Source organism: Diceros bicornis, chromosome 10 (genome assembly GCF_020826845.1).
Source record: "Diceros bicornis minor isolate mBicDic1 chromosome 10, mDicBic1.mat.cur, whole genome shotgun sequence".
Taxonomy (NCBI): Eukaryota; Metazoa; Chordata; class Mammalia; order Perissodactyla; family Rhinocerotidae; genus Diceros; species Diceros bicornis.
Genome location: NC_080749.1, coordinates 47,083,357 through 47,103,255, shown reverse-complemented (window position 1 = coordinate 47,103,255; position 19,899 = coordinate 47,083,357). Strand labels below are relative to the sequence as shown.

The window sequence follows — 19,899 nt, the reverse complement described above, 5'->3', positions numbered from 1 at the left end:
TAACTGAACCTGTGCTGCTGAAGTGGAGCGTGCCAAGCACCAAACTTTAACCACTAGTCCATGAGGGCTGGATCTGACTTCATTTTTTATATCAGTAATACAGAAGCTATTGTTCAAACCACTAGCTCCTTATGTCTCCACAGAAGGCTAAGAATATAATTTCCCAAAATCTTACTTTTTTCAAATGAGGGGATATTTTGGAGCCTTCACAATTTTCTATTGTTGTTCCCTCATTTTGAGCAATACACATGTTCCAGAAAAAGTGCTTGTAAACTGAACTTTAATAACAAAACAAATCACATTTTAAATAACTACCGAAACTCACTATTATTAAAGATGTTCTGGAAAGAATCAATTTGTAAAGTGAAAATCTTTTTGCAGCACAAATTGATATTCTCCCGTAAATCTGTTATCTACTTGTTTCTAAAGTTGTACATATTCATAATCACAGTATATATTTAAAAGTTGTATTATGCCAATATTTAGGAAGTAATAACTGATGACTTTATTCAAGATGAAATATGTGATGGCTTGTTGGTGACTATTATTTTAATCATGTTTTTAGCTATGATAAGTTACAACATAATAACTGGAGATACTTTGAGCAAAGTTTTCCAAAGAATCCCAGGAGGTAAGTCAATATATTTATTTTATATAGTTATTCATAATGTGGTTCATAACAATTTAGAAGTAAAATATTTGCCCCTATGAACATTTCAAGCAGACCTTTTAAGCATGTGCCACAACCTCATTCCCTGTTCTTTCATCATATCATGGCTATTTGAATAATTCAGAGATCATGAGTCTTTTTGCTTTGAAGAGCATCTCATCCAAGCCACATAATCCCCGTTTCATAGTGACCTAACTCTATAGTTGTCATTATAGTTGAAACTGATGCAAAAACACCTTTCCCCTTAGTGTTTGAATCCCTCATTCTAGAGACATACAAAATAAAACCTAAAACTAGAAATTACGCCTATTCCTCTCACAGGGTTTAGTGGAAACTGAAATCAGGGAGACTTAACCATCAAATCAGACCCACTACTTACTAGCTTGTGACCTTGAGAGGGTTAATGCCCTCTCTGAGTTATAGTCTCTTCATCTCTAAATTATGAATTAAAGTATCACCTGCTTTATAGAATTATGTGTGAAATAAAAAAGATACTACAGACAGTGCCTAGCATATAGTAGGCTTACCCAACACCGTTCGCTGTTATCTGCAGCTTCTGTCCTAGCCCTCAACCTCCAAATCAGGTTTTCATAAACTGAGATCATGTGAATGGATAGCATGTTAAGAAAAAATGGGCAGAATATAATACCATATATACAATATGATCTAAATTATGTAAATTTTCCATTTCCATAAATAAGTAGGGAAAAATATATTCACATGTAAACTGTGGTTACCTTATAATTGTGGGAATTTTTTGTTATTTTTCAGTTTTTCAAAGGAGCGTGCATTAATTTAGGAAAAAAACCCTTTTTCACTTCATTTTCTTATTTGAGAAGTAATTCGTCTTTATTAGGAAAATATTAGGAAACACAGAGAAGCAAAATAGAGAAGATAGAACATACTCATAATGTCTTTCTCTTCAGACAACCAGATAGGGATAGTCCTTCCAACAACTTCCTTCCTTCTTTTTTAATGTATACTGTCAGAGTTTTTAAGAATGCATGTACCTGCAGATATGCATATGAATAAGATAACACTATACGTCATGTTCTATAACATGCTTCTTTCTCTTAGTAGTATATTAGGGACACATTCTCATATCATAACAGAAATCTAACCTATTTGCTTTACCGGCAGTTCGGTTTTCTGTATAGTATCTACTATACAGTGAGAGAGACTGTAATTAAATTAATTTCCCCTGAAAGAAACATTTTGATCATTAATTTTTATTGATTTTTTATTTTACAAATAGTATATAAATATATACTCCTCATAAAAATAAAACATCATAGATAAGGCTAAAGTTCCCTTTGAAACCCCTTCCTAGTTATTAATTTTATAATCACCAAAAATGACTTTAAAAAAATAGGTCACATTGCTAAGAACACACTTTATTCTTATCACAGGTTATTCACCATTGTTGAATCTGATGTTTTATAATGTATGCCTTGTTTGTATATCTTGTAAAGCATAATATGATGCCAAAGTATTTTTAGAAGTAGATAAAATCCTTAGCAAAGGTGTATTTTTTCTCCTGAAATATATCACCAATGCCTTAGACTGGCAAGTGGGAAAATGCTTATACTTCTCTGCAGATAACCAAAGCCTTGGTTCTTGATATAAATCAAAGTAATATTGTGTAAGAAGTAGTATGTTTAAATAATTTGCAATTTTTCAAAAATTTCAGTATTCAATTTTCTTGACTACTGTTTAAACATTTAAAATGCTTATTCAGGTAGATTTTTGTTAGAAGATTAGTAAAGGTAATAGACCTCATCATTAGATCATTAGTGAAAAATATCGTTGATGCTGAAGGAGGTCCTCAGCTATTAGGCTCCTACATGCTATTCATAGCAGACTATTTCAGCGTTTTTCTAGGCCTTAGAATTTTCCCAGTGAAGGAAATATATTTTCTACCAAACATATTTAGTAGAACAAACAGTTTGAAGATGTAAATAGAAATAGATATACAAATAATTTAGTTCATATTATGTTCACCAGGAATATGTAAATAGTTGAGTTCAGGGTTTTTGGAACTTGAACCTCCTGTTTTATTGTTCAGTTCACAACTATATGATGATTGCTTAGTTATGGCTGAGTTGAACAAATACCAATGATTAAGTATTCCATTGTAGTGTATGTGTGTGTGTGTAAAATTTATGCCGTTTTGAGATTCCTATCTTGGAACTTCCTTGTAAGTTAGTTTATTAGCCATATAAGAAAATTAGTCTCATTTTTTAAAGTGATAACTTTTTTTTTAATCACACTCACTTATTTGACAGACTTGACTTCTACAGACTTTAAACTTTCCAAAAATTAATGCACAAAGACTTGGTAGGTACCATTGAGGACATTTCAAAAATATGGTGACATGATCTCTGAAGAAATTCAATATGAGCTAAAAATATTTAAACAATGACGTCTTCACTGGAATAGATATATAGCTCCTGAAGTGAATACTGTGATTAGCACAGATTTAAAAGTATATAAATGCTTGTCAGTATGTTTTGTTTTATGTTTACAAATTTTGGTTGTGTTTGATGATACACACACACACACACACACACACACAATTATTTGTTCATTCTGATAGCTAAGAGTCTGTGGTGTATAGTGTATACCAGATCTCAGCAGCTTCCCTATGACTTCTTCTGTATCCAACAAGTTGCTTCTGTCTACTTTCCTTCAGGGAAAACACTTCTTTCTCAACAAAAGGATAGAAATTTAGTGAATATTTTTATGTAAACCTTGATGTTTGAAATTTTGCTGAAGTTTTATTGTCCAAATCTCTCTGGGATACAGAAGTTTAAAAAATAAAACACATTGGGGCCGGCCAGGTGGCGTAGTGGTTGGGTTGGCGCACTCCAAGGTTCCCAGGTTCAGATCCCGGGCGCAGACCTATGCACTGCTTATCAAGCCGTGCTGTGGCAGGCGTCCCACATGTAAAGTGGAGGAAGATGGGCGTGAATGTTAGCCCAGGGCCAATCTTCCTCAGCAAAAAGAGGAGGACTGGCAATGAATGTTAGCTCAGAGCTAATCTTCCTCACAAAACAATACAAAACAAAACAAAACACCTCAGAGCCAGCCCTGATGGCCTAGTGGTTAAAGTTCCGGTGCACTCTGCTTCTATGGCCCGGGGTTCAGTTCCTGGGCATGGAACCACAGCACTTATCTGTCAGTAGCCATGCTGTGGGTGGTGGCTCACATAGAAGAACTAGAAGGACTTACAACTAGAATATACAACTGTGTACTGGGGCTTTGGGGAGGGAAAAAGAGGAAGACTGACAACAGATGTTAGCTTAGGGTGAATATTTCTCAGCAAAAAAAAAAAAAAGAAAAAAAACCATCTCAGAAAATGACCTGTCCTCGTGTAGCTTACTTTCTCAATGAAGGGTTTTGCCATTAGAGGGTTTTGGACAGGAAGTGACATAATGTTTTCAGCTTTGGAGAGGATCTCTGTAGTTTCTAGATTAAGAGTATACTCTGAGAGGACAAAAGAAGGTAGAAGCAGGGAAACTGATTAGGAGGCTATTAAAATAATTTAAATGCAAAATATAAAATTATTTGAACTATAGGTTCATCCTTAAGTTATTTTTTATTTACATTTTTGTGAATTCTTTCTATTTTTACATGGTTTTATAGAATTTGTTTACTCTTAAAATCTTTGTCATTTAGGTAGCATTTAATATTAAAGTCATTTTTATAATTGAATGTTTGGCTATTTACTTGTGTCGCTGGTGTGTTACTCATGCTATAAACACTTTCTAATATTTATTGTGTTTTAGTTGATCCTGAAAACGTATTTATTGGTCGCCACTTCATTATTGTGCTTTCCACGGTTGCCTTTACTCTGCCTTTGTCTTTGTACCGAGAAATAGCAAAGCTTGGAAAGGTAATTTTTACATTTTAAATAGGCACAGAAATGCTCTTTGTTACCTGCACTAATTTTGTCAAACTGCTGTCTATAGGACCAACTTCTTAATTACGATATTCATCTTTAGTTTCTTTTAGTTTACTTATAATTATGCTACACTCTAGTTGAATCTTTAGCTTATTTTGGGGAACCGATGAATAAATAGTTGATAAGTGTGAAGTAAATATGTCTTTTTTTTTCCTTTTTAAGGTAAATACTCTGACGTCAGCACACTTTAAATTTAGAAAATATAAAGAACTATAGTTAAACCAAGCCTAATTATTGAAAAAATGTTCTATAATTTTTTATAGATAGTAGTTAAAGCAATTTAAAATTAACTTTAAGAAGTAAGGATGAATCACTTCATTGCCTTAAAAAAATTTTTTTTTTTTTTGTAATTTACAATGTCTATTGTGTTTATTTTTCATCCAGTGAATTTAAATGTCAATGTGTTGATTGATTAATTGTTGAGGATTTGGCAAATATTTATGATTCTTATTGCTACAGAGAAATGCTGATTTCTTTCTAATGAAACCAACCGAATAATTGGTCAGCTCACCACATATGCTCATCTGCATAGATTAGCCTTTATCTGGCTGTATTTTATTTTCCTACTTTCAAGGAATGTTTGTATTTTACCCAAAATACTCTTGGTGCTGTATCTACATGATGCCAAGCATTCCAATAAAAAATTTTTTTGAAGTTATACATTTGGCATTTTTATATTCTATTTTTAAAAATCCAACACAGAATTTTACTTCTACTGTGATGTTTGATGTGTATCCACAGTGAAGAAGTCTCTCCTTCCAGGCAGAGCTGAGAGTGGAGATGATATTCCAGCGTATTTTGACCACTCTGCCTTCCTTCCCTAACGTTCATCCAGAAATAAATGTGTATCAAAAGAGGCTTTTTTGGGTGAATTATCTTAAATAACCGAACTGTTTTCCATTTCACATGTTCAGTGTAGACATAAATGTTATGTTTTGAGAGCAGAAAGCAAGGCATTCATGAAAAAGAAAACTATTAATATTATATCATATTATTATGATACATTTTTTCCCTAAATGTCCCTTAGAAGTCTCATACTTAAATATCTAGATAAAACTCGCCAGTGAGCAAAGCAGGGTAATTAGGATCCCTGATCTGGAGTCAGACTGCTTGCATTTGAGCTCTCCTCTGCCGGTTTCTGGCTGTGTGACCTTGGGAATGTTACTTAATATCTCTGTTCCTTGGTAGATCAGAGGACTCATAATAGAACCTGCTTTCTAATTAAAAGCTAACAACCCAGAAAACATAGTTGATGACAATCAAATGAAATAAAAGCAATTTTATATCGTATTTTTCTTATCAGAGAAAAAAAAGCCTAAAGTGAGCTTATCCATTAGAAAATTAAGAGCAGAAACAGAGATCTAATGTAATGAGTGCACAGAACACATACGCATACAGACCAGTTCATATTTTAACCAGTTGAAATAGTGACAGAAGAGAAAGGAAGGAGCAAAGAAGACTTAGAAACACAGACCAAAGGGCAAAACCACATAGTGGGTTGGGTGGGTGTGGGAGGGGTTGTGTTGAAGGGAGAGGGTTAGATAAAGACAGAAGCAGAAGATCAAGTAGAGATAGGAAAGAAGTGCAAGTCAACACTAAAATACGGCCTGAAGAAAAAAGAAAACATAATTTCACTTTTACTCGCATAAACTAAAATCACCAGTTTTGTAGTCTACACAGGAAGCTGCTAAAAGCGTTTAAAGCCATGTTGCAAGATTACAATAATAGTCATATGTGGTACTTGGTCTCCTATTTAGGGGGAAAAAACTAAGATTGTGATCTGATAAGAAGTTACATGCCTAAGATTATCAACACCAATTTATAAGAATAAACTACTAATGAATTAGATATTAAAAAACTGTACATAAGTTTACTCAAGTAAAAAGAGAAATATCTAATATTTTCAATAAAATAATCTCTAGTCTAAACTGACAATATCTTTACATTTTCTTTTGCAGATCTCTCTTATTTCTACAGTTTTAACAACTCTGATTCTTGGAATTGTAATGGCAAGGGTAGTTTCACTGGGTCCGTACATGTAAGTTTTGTTGCTATATTAGTTGGTCTTCAATTTATAGCTTCACATAGATATTTATATGACATATTATAAATGCTGAAATATAAAGTGATTATGGTACCAGAAGCATCATTCATCTTTAGTATTTGACAAAATGAGAGCAAATAATTATATCTAAGTGGACATGCATTTTTCAGTTGGACCTTGCATGGCTGATGAGAGTAAACTGAGTTTACTTATTATTTTAACAGCCAGCCCTAAGAATTAGAACCGGGAAGGGATTGTGAATAGCGAGAAATAGGAACAAAGCAGAGCTCTCAGAAAGCAAAGTGGTAAATTGGGCAGAAATTTCTATATCTACCTCAGAGATGGATTTGTTCTTAAAGTTTCACCAGTCTAGGCTGAAATGAGAATAATAAACAAGATAGTGTATGTTTTTGTCCATTAAACAAAATGCAGTCACTTTGAAAACCACCCTTTATCCTCTCTACTAAGATTATACTCTTTAATTATTTTGTGTTAAAATGCCTTATCATTTGCGAACTGATGGTGATAGCTGATAGTGGTGTTTATTTGTTTTTAATGTTATTATTGAGCCAAAAAAATGGCGGCGACTTGGTAATGGTTCCCCAAATTTTAAAAATGTTACTTATCCAAGAAATTCAAAGTGTAGGTACCGCTGATCTAAGCTACACAATTTTTATGCTTTGATTATAGAAGCGATTCACCAGGTAAGGACTGGGTAGTTTATATTCAGAGTCCCAAGATAATGCTGGAAGGAAACTAGCTTAAATTGGCTTTATACACAAAATTGGATTCCCACAATGCACAATAAATATTTGTTGAATAAATAATACATTATGGAGTTTCCATGAGACCTTAGATTCTATCCTAAATAAGAAAAAATAAAGTTAATTTAAGATGTAATGTCTAGCACAGTGCAAGGAACACATCAGGTCTTCAATGAATGTTGTCTGTGAGAAAAAATGGAAACCTGGTGAATAGCTATAATTGGTAATGCTGTCCCCAAGATAACTTTTTTCCTGTTGACTAATTGTTGTTCTGCAAACTCACTTCATTTTTGACTGTATATGCTTGTTTCAGGCTTCTGAGTTTATCAGGAAAATACCAAAAATTATGCCTCAAATTTGTTTGGAAGGAAGTATGAAGTATCTAGTCTAGCAGCATTTGATATGGCCTTTTCTTTGAAAAAACAAACACCTTTTCAAAGGATTTAAATAAAATGGAAAAGCATAAATATCTATAATGTTTATATTAATGTTCTCTTCAAATAACAAACTCAGTTCAAAGTTGTATTAGTCAGCTTGGGCTGCTGGAACAAAATATTATAGACTGGGTGGGGTAAACAACAGAAATTTATTTTCTTGTACTTCTGGAGGCTGCCAGCATGGTCGGGCTCTGGTGAGGGATCTCTTCCTGGCTTGCAGAAGGCTGCCTTCCTGCTGTGTCTTCCCATGGCAGGGAGTGAGAGAGACTGTACGCTCTTGGGTGTCTCTTCTTAAAAGGGCACCAATCCCATCAAGAGTGCCCTACCCTCATGACCTCATCTAAACCTAATTATCTCCCAAAGTCCCCCTCTCCAGATACCATCACACTGGGGGTTAGGGCTTCAACATAAGAATTTTGGGAGGGAACACAATTCAGTCCATAGCAATAGTGTTTTTGAAATGCACCTGATTCACTATAATATGGCCATTATTCTTTTATTTAGTAAACATTTACTGAATGCCTGTTGTTTCTAGCTATTTTGCTGTGCCCTGAGAGGAAAAGAGCCAAGAGGCTAAGTCAGCACCTGCTGCAAGTTGTTCACAATAAGTATGGAGAAGGGACTTATTTTAAAAACAAAAAAGAAAAAGAAATGACAGTACAGTAGGAGCAGTATAAAATAGAAGCATAAACAAGGGGCACTGGCAGTGCCAAAGCAAAGAGTGCTTAATAGTCTGTCTGAATCAGGGAGGGCTTCCTGCAGGAAGAAAAATATGATCTGGTGTTTTGAAAAATGAATCTGAATTTTTCCAGATAGATGAGGGGATAAAAGGCATTACAGGCCCAGGAAAGGTAAGCATAAAAGTGTACATTAAATTCTACTGACATTTATTTAGTGTCTCTTATATTGGTACTGTATTCAGCTCTGGTTTTCAAAAGCTGAATTCACAGCAACAAAAAGCTAGTAAGTATATTGAACAGAATACAAGAAATAATAATTTTTTTTAAATAGGAGTCTAATGTCAAAGATTTTTTTTTTTTTGCAGGGAAAGATTCTCCCTGAGCTAACATCTGCTGCCAATCTTCCTCTTTTTTTTTTCCTCTCCAAAGCCCCAGTGCCTGGTTTTATATCTTAGTTGTAAGTCCTTCCCGTTCTTCTATGTGAGCTGCTGCCACAGCATGGCAACTGACGGGCAAGTGGTGTGGTTCCTCAACCGGGAAACAAACCTGGGCCGCTAGAGCAGTGAGAGCACCGAACTTTAACCACTAGGCCCTCACAGCTGGCTCTACAAATAATTTTTGGTTCAAAATTTTGATTGTATATGACAACCGTTTTAACTGAAGCTTTTTTTATGAAAAGTGATTCTAGGGAACAAATCATTAGGTTATAATAAAAGATCTTATAGATTTGGTAAATATAGTACTATGAGGCAATATTGAGAAAAAAAAAGGTAGCTAAAAGTTGGAGATAAATAAATTAATCATTAATTGAGCCCCAGGAGAACAGTTTAGAGCAATGATTTTCAACTCTGGCTTCACATTAGAATCACCTTAGTAAATGACTTTAAAAAATACTGATGCTGGGGCTCCACCTGCAGAGATGCTGAGGGATTTGGTCTAGGGGCCAGGGAATTGGATTTATTATTTAACAGTTGGTGATTCTGTGAACAAGGATCTAGAGCCTCTTGGTTTAAGGAAATTAAAATCATAAGGACATATTTTAATTTACTCATCCTTTCTAAAATTAGACCAGAGATTTTGTGTTATTTTAGTTGCTGTTGTGTCATTATTTTTCATGATTCATTCTCTACTTATTTTTTTCAGTGTCTTTTATATACAAAATGTTATATGAGATATTATCATGAATACAAAGAGAAATAAATTATCTCTGCTCTCAAGAGGCTCACAGCTTAGTGGGGAAGATAAGGCAATACAAATGACCATCACATAGGCAGTGTATCTTGATACAAAGGAAAGAGGAAGGAGAGGCCACTTCCTGGTGGCGTAAATGAATTGATTTTATGGACAAAGGGCTATTTATTTCTGTTGCAAACAAAATGTGGCCTGTATCTTTCTAACCTTCCTCTAGTGGTGATATCATATTTTTATCTGAGCCTTTGAAACTTCTCTAATAACAGGGATTATTTACTTAACTCTTTCAATATTTAGATGTTAAAGTGTGTTTTTTAACACTGTGCTGCCTTTTATTTCTGTTTGAATACTACTGCAAACAACTTCTGTTTGTCCAGATGTACAGTCAGGCTAATCAAATCTGATGTTCAGTGGTTGGCTTAGGAGCTAGTCAGGCAGGCTTCTTTCTGAAAATATGACAGCCATGAACACTTATAATCCATAAAACATGAGAAATTCAATACTCCATGTGTGTTTTTCCTCATTTTGGGTTCAGATGAATGATCAGAAAAGCTGTACTTTTTCACAGGGGTTTTAAAGTGGTATTTGAAAAAGGTCTTTAAATCCACTATCAGAAAAAAGGAAGGTCTGTAATGGCTACTGGTATTGACCTTGTTACTATGGAAACACCTTTTTAGTGGCTGTGTTTTAAAAATAAAACACAAAATTCAATTTCCTTTTCCATAACTCATAAGGCCATAAATTTTTTTTTTGCTTTTTTTTTTGCTTTTTGATATGATTTCAAATATCTCACAGTCCAATGACTTTCACTTCTTTTTGGAAATAATGTGCAGTTTTATTGTATTTTCTAACCTTTTGCTTTCTAAAAACTGAGGTGGCAAGGCAATTTAATTGCTTTCCAGAGAGCCTGCTAGTATCAAAATGCAATAATGCAGGTCTGCCATTTTTTTTCTTCAAACTACAATCGGAGGCATTATCACTGTGAAAACTTTCATTCTGTGCTTCATTAATATTCAATTCTTTACCTTCAGGATGGAAATGATAGCATGCAGTTCAAATTCACAACTATTTCCTCTTCATATAACATCCCTTTTGCAGCATTTTAATCGATAGTATGGTGTTGCAAACGTACTTCTAAAAAGTGTATCTATACTTTCAACAGGTATTTATGCATATAAAATGTGCCTTCCCCAAGGATGTCAACACATAATAGTTTCTTTACCCTTTATCCATTCTAACTCTGAAATTCTGCAATTTAATGCTGTACATAAAGAGAAACTAGAGGGGATTAAAGAAAGGATCATGAAAATGGGTAAAGGAAGAGGAATAGTGCATATTTGAAAAAGAGAATGATTAGTTCTGTCAAATACTAGCCATTGATTTTTTTGATGATGTATAAATTATTGCCCTTTTTGTTGCAAATGACAACAACCGTAGAACACTAACTGGGTTAAAGAGATTTTTTTTTTGCCTAACTGGCAAAGAGAATTTACCAACTCATATAATTGTAAAGTTCAAGGGTATTTCTGTTATTATGTTTGGTTGGATTTAGGAGCTCAGTCGAAGAAATCAGACATAGTTTCTCTTTTTTCATCTCTTGACTTTGCTTCTTGTTTTGGCTCTAGTTTCTGAAAGGCTTACCCCTCATTGTGACAAGATGAGGCAGTCTCAGCCTACATCCATTCAAGTCCAAGTTTGTAAAAAGAGAAAGAGTTTTCTTTTAGATTACCTCCAGCCTCACTTCCAGTATGAGTTCTTATGGACTCTAACAAGGACCCATGGTGATCCCAAACTCTATCATCATGGCTTGTGTTGAGTTGCTTATATTTAGGTTACATGCATACCCTTGATGATGCTAAGGATAGGGTCAGCCCAGCTAAAGCAGGTGGACTGAGAGTAGAGGAAAGGGTGTTCCCAGGGGAAATGAACGCGATGATGCCAGGAGAAGAGAGAGTAGCCATTTCATGGTGCAAACTGCAGATGTCCACTTCAGGTGAAATGAGCTTACTGATAACCTTCAGGAGTTTCAATCAAATGATATGGGTGGAAGCCAGGTTAGAGAATTATGAAGTAAGTGAATGATAGGGAAGTTAATTTGGCGAATCTTCCCCTTCTTTTGTTTTTTAAGAGCATCAATGAATGAAAATAACATGATAAAACAGTAGCTTGAGGCAGTAAGAGCTCTAAAAAATACCTTTTTTACCATGGGAGATATTGAATATGTTATAGACCAAGCCAAAAGATGGAGCCAAAGTCCCCCGGGAGATCTTGACAAGTTGGAATTTATGACATAGAGTAACCCTTGGAGAGGAACTGGGATACTTCTTCCTCTTGAAATGATAAGATAAGACTATGGAGAGTAAAATATGGATAGATTCTGAAGACCAGTGAGGGGAATTTGAGTGGTCATGCCCAATAGCCTCTATTTTTTCAGAGACGAGATTACTATCTGAGAATGTGGTAGACAGGGGTATGCTCAGAACCCAAATATTTTAGTTGGTTAAATTTGGAAATTTCACCATAGGAAGAAGGGATCTACACATAGAAATAAAATAATCATGCTATATGTTAAATTATCTTTATTTACCTTTTATGTGTTTTCTTGTATTTTATGTCTGTCCCACCGTATTGTAAGCTCCATGAGAACAGGGATCACATTTGCTTTTTTCACACTGTACACCCATTACTTGGCACAGTGCCTAACCCAGAATTAGAATTCAGCAAAGAACTGTTGAATGATCAGTTGAATAAATGAATGAATCCATGTGCCTTCGGGTTTTAGTTGATTCAACTTGGAGATTAACTGACCAAAACTTGGAAGTAATGAGACAATAAAAATAATCTTCAGACAAAAATTTTATGCAAAAATATTCCGTGTCAAAGAAAATTTTCCTAAGACTACTTCCATGCCAGCACAGTTTGCTGGCTCATTTGCTAAAATACCATTTGACTCCAAGTTCTGCAGCACTATTAGAGCTAGTAGTAAGTTTTACCAGATAGATTGCCTACATGAAGCAACAAATAGAACTGTCATTTGACTTGGTCTACATGAAAATAGGAAAAACAGCTGCAAGACAATATATTCTCAGAGAAGATTAGTCCAGTCGCTGTGTTAGTGGAGCTGGAGGAACAGCCTAGGCTGCTCAGTGTTAGAGGCTCGTTCCACTCATTACCCATTATTTTTATAAATGGCTGCCTCAGTAAGGTTTGCCACTTGTCTGTTATTTCCAAGTAGAAGCCAAACTGGTCTCTAGTGTAGATTCACAACTAAAGAGCAAAAATAGAGTGGCCTGTTCTTTCAGCCAACAAGCATTTATTAAATGTCTAGCTGGTGCCAGTAAATCTTCTAGATATTGGGGCTGCAAAGATGAAGAAAGCACGGTCCCTAACCTCAGATATCTATAGTTTGTGGAAGGGGAAAAATAGACATTTATAAGACAATCTCAACATAATATTTAATAGAATTATGGAAAAGTGCCATGGAAACAGAGGAAGGGCCCTTTGCCCAACCTGGGCATGCAGGTAATATTTCAAGATAAGACAATATGTGATCTGCTGCTTGAAAAAATGTACTGGCATTAGTTGGGTCAAAGGGGAAGGGAGGAGAAGTTGGAAGCTATTGTTAGGAAAAGTGTGTGAGGCCCAGAGGTGTGATCCATATAACGGCAGAAGCAGTTCAAGGCCCTAACATCAGGAGGGACTTGGAGAGGAGAGTCACCGCCATAGGTTAGGGGAACTATCAAATAAAAGTAAAGGTGCCTCCTTTGAGAATTTTCTCAAAAACTCTATCTTGCTTTTATGTTGCTCCTCAAATATATATTTTATCATAGTTTTAACAATGGTTGTGTCTCCATATTATCCCTTTTGAAAAACTGCTGAAGATGCTGCTTTCCGAATCCACTGACCTCTATTCTCCCATCACCACCACCTATGTAGCTTCTGTGTTTAGGAAGTAACTAGAGTTTGGGTTATTCTGAGCTGAAAGTTTGGCTAGGGTGTACAAAGAAATGGTCCTAGAGAGGTTGGCAGAGACCAGCATGAAAGGAAAGCTTTGTGTTGTAGTGCTAAGAAACTTGGATTTGTTCTCTAGTTGATGGGGCACTGAAAGTTCTTCAGCAGGAGAGTAACCAGAGCAAGTCTCCATTTCAGTTGGAGTTCTCTTACAGCAGAGGTGAGGTGAGGATAGATTGCGGGTGTGAAGACTTGGAAGGAGGCTATCTACAGCAAGCATCCAGGCTAAAGACAACTAGAACAGTATGAAGGCAAGGCTGGTAGAAGGAAGAGGAGCAAAAGGGAAGAGTGATGCCAAGGTTTCCAGCTTGTACAACCAGGCTGGTGGATGGTCCAGAACTCACCACCAAAAGAAGAAAATGGAAGATTCCATTCAGTCAATTAGCATTTACTACATGCTTACTGGGTCAGTCACTTTTCTAGGTATTAGGGCTGTGAAGACCAGTATAGAACAATCCCTTTCTGCAGGTCTCTTAAAACTTATTGAGGGCAGGGTGGGGTGGATAAACATATAAAAGATAACCTCAATAGATTATTTAATAGCATTATGAGCAGGGTACTATGGAAATATAGAGAAAGGACCCCAGCTTCTTTTAAGTTAACCAGGATAGGAGAGGAAGCAGATCTGGGGAAAACATAATAAGTTTTTAATAATTTAATATCTTGATTTTGAGTAACACTTGGGGTGGGGAGAGAGGAAGAAGGAGGAGGAGAAGTCACCCAGAGTTTTGGAAATGCAAAACTGGAGTTTAGGGAGAGTATGGTATGGGAGAGATTGTATAGGGACAGCGTGTAATGTGAGGAGAAGTGAAACCCAAGGAGAACTCAATGGAAAATAATTATCTGGAGCTCATATATGAAACCACATTTATTTTAATATAAATACATTATATTTTAATTGTTTTGTGGAAAACACAGGAGAGAACCAAACCACCACCCATATTTCTAACAAGTTTTCATTATATTAAAAAGTGAAATCCTGCCCCCTCCCATCCATTCCCTGCCTTTTCAAAACACCAATTTTTAAAGAGTTGACAGAGGAATTGGAGTTAATAGTAGGGAGAAATAAGTAGGTAATAGAATAAAGATCAAAGGAGTTTGTTGTCCCAAATGGCAAAAAGGAAATATTTGTATATTTATGTGCCAAGCTGTGCGAGGTTTTTATATGATTCATATGAAAAATCAAAATTACATTTTGGCCAAAAAACGCAGCACAAATTTTTATGTAAATTTTAACTCAAAGTCAGCTTTGTTTAAAATTTGTGTTTAAAGAAAAAGAGATCAGTTTTGATGTTTAGAGTGATTCCCAAGAATTTTCCTGAACAGCTTTATATGTTCACATAAACCCACAATTGTCAATAGAAGAGAATCAGAAGAAAAGTGAGCTGAGAGTGAGGAAGTGGCAGAGAGCTGTCAGCTGATGCCTGAGCTGAGGAAGTAGGCAGATCTACCTATGTCATTAATAGCTTGTGGTGTGACAGGAAACGTGGAGCCTTTATGCGCCAGCTGGAGCACTTAACTCTCGGATGTGTCTGGGTGAAGAGGTGAATATGTAAGGCTCTCTTAACAAAAACGCAGGCTCTGTCAAGATTGTATGATTTGGAAGGTGCCTGTATTTAGCCAAAAGGAGTTTGGACAGGTTTCACAAAGAAGTGTGATGTATTTGATCCTCCTGATCGGAGGTCTGATGTTCTGGGGATCAGAAGCAATCCCCCTGACGCTTGTTTTCATAAGTCTGTGAAGAATGGAGCTCTATTTGATAGGACTTGCTTCCTATTGCTTTGCCTTGTTAACTACTTGGCTGTTGTAAAGATGAGGAGTATATCTTTCAAAATAGGATGAAATGCCTGAATCCAAGAATCCAAACTGAGATTATTTTGCAAAATGAATGTAACTCCCCAAAACCTCCCCACTCCCACCCCGCACACAGAGAGAAAAGGTTTCTAGAAAGAATATAACTAAGCATCTGTCTGATTTTTTTAGAGGAAGGGAAGCAATCATTCTTTTAAGAGTATTTGGAGCCAGCCTTGATAGCCTAGTGGTTCAAGTTCAGTGCTCTCACCACTTCGGCAGCCGAGGTTCGGTTCCCGGATGCAGAACCACATCGCCCATCTGTCAGTAGCCATGCCGTGGTGGTGGCTCACATAGAAAAACTAGAAGGACTTACAGCTAGAATATACAACTACGTACTGGGGCTTTGGGGAGAGAAAAAAAAAAGAAAAGAGTAAGATTGGGAACAGATGTTAGCTCAGGGCAAATCTTTCCCAGCAAAAAAAAAAGAAAAAAGTATTTGCCATACCGAGAGTGCAAACTGCTATAAGCCAGTCTCTATTTTTGTTAGCATTAAAATATATTAAAACATTTGAAGCATTCATTGCTCCTTAAATGATCGGAAACTTATAGGAAACCTCCATTATGTTGCCATGAGCTATTTGAAGCTTTGTAAGACATTTTAAAGGATCCTGCTTCTTCCCAATATTGCCTTCATTTGGATTTATTTTTTCTCAAAAAAATACATTCACATATTTTTCAAAACCAAATATTACAAGTGACTTTTAAGGAAATAGAGCAGCCTCCCACCAAATCCTTTCCTATTTCAGTTTTCCTATTTTCAGTCTTTTGGCATTTACATCTTTCCTTCCAGGTAATATGGAATTGTAACTATTTTTGGTTTCTAACTGTTGTCTTATCATGTGGTAGATAAGGATTTAGCCCTCTCAAATTATCTTTCTTCTTCTACCATATCATAATATGTGGAGATATAACACAACTTCTAAAATTAAATAGTTATATTTCTCTTCTTGTGCACTTTTTTTCCTAGAATTAATACTTGCTTTTGGTTTTATTTTTAACCCTATTTAGCTGGATGTTCAGTTTAGCTTTTTTTATTTTATTATTTTTGTGTGTGTGTGAGGAAGATCAGCCTGGTGCTAACATCTGCCAATCCTCCTTTTTTTTTTTGCTGAGGAAGACTGGCCCTGGGCTAACATCTGTGCCCATCTTCCTCCACTTTATATGGGATGCTGCCACAGCATGGCTTGCCAAGCGGTGTGTCGGTGCGTGCCTGGGATCCGAACCAGTGAACCCTGGGCCACTGTGGCAGAGCGCACGCACTTAACTGCTTGCACCACCGGGCTGGCCCCCTCAGTTTAGCTTTTTTATTAAGACTTTATTTTTCTAGAGCAGTTTCAGGTTCACAGCAAGGTTGAGAGGAACATACAGAGATTTCCCATATACCTGCTACTTGCACACATGCATAGCCTTGCCCATTGTCAACATCCCTACCACAGTGGTAACATTGGTTACAGTTGATGAACCTAGATTAGTACATCATCATCACCCAAGGTCCACAGTATACATTAGAGGTCACTCTTGGTGTTGTACATTCTGTGGGTTTAGACAAATGTGTAAACATATATCCATCATTATGTTATCATGCAGAGTATTTTCACTGCCCTAAAAATTCTCTGTGCTCTGCCTATTCATCCCTCTCCCCCACCCTCAACCCCTGACAACCACTGATCTTTTTACTGTCTCCAAGTTTTGCCTTTTCCAGAATGAAATATAGTTAAAATCATATAGTATGAAGCCTTTCAGATTGGCTTCTTGCACTTCATAATATGCATCTAAGTTTCCTCCATGTCTTTTCACAGCTTGATAGCTCATTTCTTTTTAGCACTTAATAATATTCCATCGTCTAGCTGTACTGGTTTTATTCATCCATTCACCTACTGAAGAACATCTTGGTTGCATCCAAGTTTTGGCAATTATGAATAAAGCTGCTGTAAACATCTATGTGCAGGTTTTCAAATCTCTGGGGTAAAAACCAAGGAGTGTGATTGCTGGATCATATGGTAAGAGTATGTTTAGTTTTGTAAGGAACTGCCAAAGTCTCTTCCAAAATGACTATACCATTTTGCGTTCCCACCAGCAATGAGTTAGAGTTCCTGTTGCTCCACATCCTTGTCAGCATTTGGTGGTGTCAGTGTTCTGGACTTTGCCTGTTTGAATGGGTGTGTAGTGATATCTCGTTGTTTTAATTTGCATTTCCCTAGTGACATATGATGTGGAGTGTCTTTTCATAAGCTCGTTTCTCTCAGTATATCTTCTATGATGAGGTGTCTCTTAGGTGTCATTGGGTCTTTGGCCCATTTTTAATTGAGTTGTTTGTGTTCTTATCTTAATTGAGTTGTGTTGAGTTTTAAGTGTTCTTTGTATATTTTAGATGAAAGTCCTTCATGAGTTGTGTCTTTCGCAAATATTTTCTCCTAGTTTAGCTTTTGATTTTGATCATTTTTGTTACTCCTTTTCCAAATGCTCAAACGGGTAAGGTAATTTATCAATCTTATTATTTTTCCTGGAGACCCCCTTCCCAGAGCCTTCTGTATTCTTGCTCCTTTCTAGATGGATTGATTTCTCAGTTTGCTGTCCCACTATCATTCTAGGACTTCCTTTACCTCTTTTTAGATACCTTATATCCAGGATTGTAGATATTTTATTTTTCTTTATTTTCTATTTTTGCTGGAGCATCCTGAGTAGCTTTCTGGTGTCTCTGAGTCCTGCACACACAAGGGTTTAACAAAGTGAAATAAGCTCTTTCACATCCTTAGCTTCTTCTACGTGGTAGTAACTTCTCCATTCTCAGCAGTTACCATATAAGCATCTGCTTTCCTTTTCCCAAAATGTCTTCTCCACTGATGTCTCTTCTTCCACTATCCCCTCCCCTGTGGACTTATCCCCTGTTTAAATGCCTTTAGCAGCATTCTAGTGAGGTCTGAGGAGAGAAAGAAGATAAATTTATGTGTCCCATCTACCATGTTTAATTGCATGTCCAAGTTTAACTTTTGGTTATTAATTTGCCTATAGATTTAAGTAAATTCAAACATTTCATTTAAAATATATTTTCCTCCTTGGAGAAGTTATTTTGTTGTTTGTGGGGCTTGCACTATGCCATGAAGGAAAGCAGACTTAGTGTACTAGAAGAGGATGGTTAGAAAATTCTCTCAAAATTTGTCCAATTACTAGATTATCTAGTCCTCTTCTTTACCTTAGTTTACAGCCATTATTACTCTCTACTTGATCGAGAAATTAGGAAAGAAAAGGAAGAACAAACACTATCTGTATTAGCACCTAATTGAAAGCTTTGAGAAGACATATCTGTGAAAAGCAATGGCTAGAATAAGATTGTATCTTGTTTTGCTAGATATTTCTTTATTTAGCACCCAAAATCGGGAATTGATTACTTCTGCCTGTTATTTATGCATTCAGTGAAAGTTGCTGTGTCTTCAATTTGTTAAAAATCATGAAAGATTAATTTCCCATTGTTTCCAAAGACCGTTAAACACACGCACACACACACATACACACACCTCAAGATTTTATAATATGTGCAAGGCCATTTCACTTATTAAAACAAAGTTCAGGACCTCGAAATTATTCCTGAAAGTGAAACTCTAAGTTTCCTGATCAATTAGGCTAGCCTCTGTCTCTCTATAAGAAGGTAGTGTTAAGTGTTCAAGAAATGAACTTAAATGTCACTATACTTATATTTTATCCATGTCAATGATAAAATATAAATATATTCTTTCATAATATTTCCCCGTGGTGAAATACAAAAGGAAGAAATTTTATCTTTGAGATACCCTTTCTATAATCAGAAAATTATATAAGAAAAAATAACAAGAATAACCCTTAATTTGTGTATGCACGTGTGTGTGTGTAGATAGAAGCTTAAAAATGTAAAGGATAATTTTATACTTTTATTTTTCAAGTGATTAGTCTAAGATGTTATCCAGTGATTAAATAATCAGGCAATTTGCCTCTCTATCCACTTTCGGTGTCAAATATCTTAAGGTTTATTGAGTCCCCTGTTTTATTCAAATGTTTAATTATCTTCCACTGGTGGTAGTCTCCACACCACTGTAGCAAAATTTATCATAGCACCACAGAGTTACAGTTTAGCTGGGGAGACTGATGCCTGGGCTAAGATATAAATCCTGGAGTGAAGTAAGCTCCAAATACCCTGAGATTGTCTAAAATGGCTTTATGCAGCTGAAAGTTGCACCAATTTGGCAAACCCAATTGTGCAGAAAATTGTATGGGATATGATGTATGGGATAGAATACTGAATATTTACTG

The 19,899-nt window shown here is 35.9% G+C and overlaps 1 protein-coding gene across 1 annotated transcript in view; it reads left to right on the top strand.

The window, feature by feature from the left end:
• SLC38A11 (solute carrier family 38 member 11) overlaps window positions 1-19,899 on the top strand; it is a 56,081-nt gene that overhangs the window by 14,641 nt on the left and 21,541 nt on the right. Inside the window, exons 5-7 of the mRNA XM_058548620.1 lie at window positions 566-631; window positions 4,459-4,565; window positions 6,593-6,672. Coding sequence (XP_058404603.1) covers window positions 566-631; window positions 4,459-4,565; window positions 6,593-6,672 — 253 coding nt within the window. The remainder of the gene's footprint in view (window positions 1-565; window positions 632-4,458; window positions 4,566-6,592; window positions 6,673-19,899) is intronic.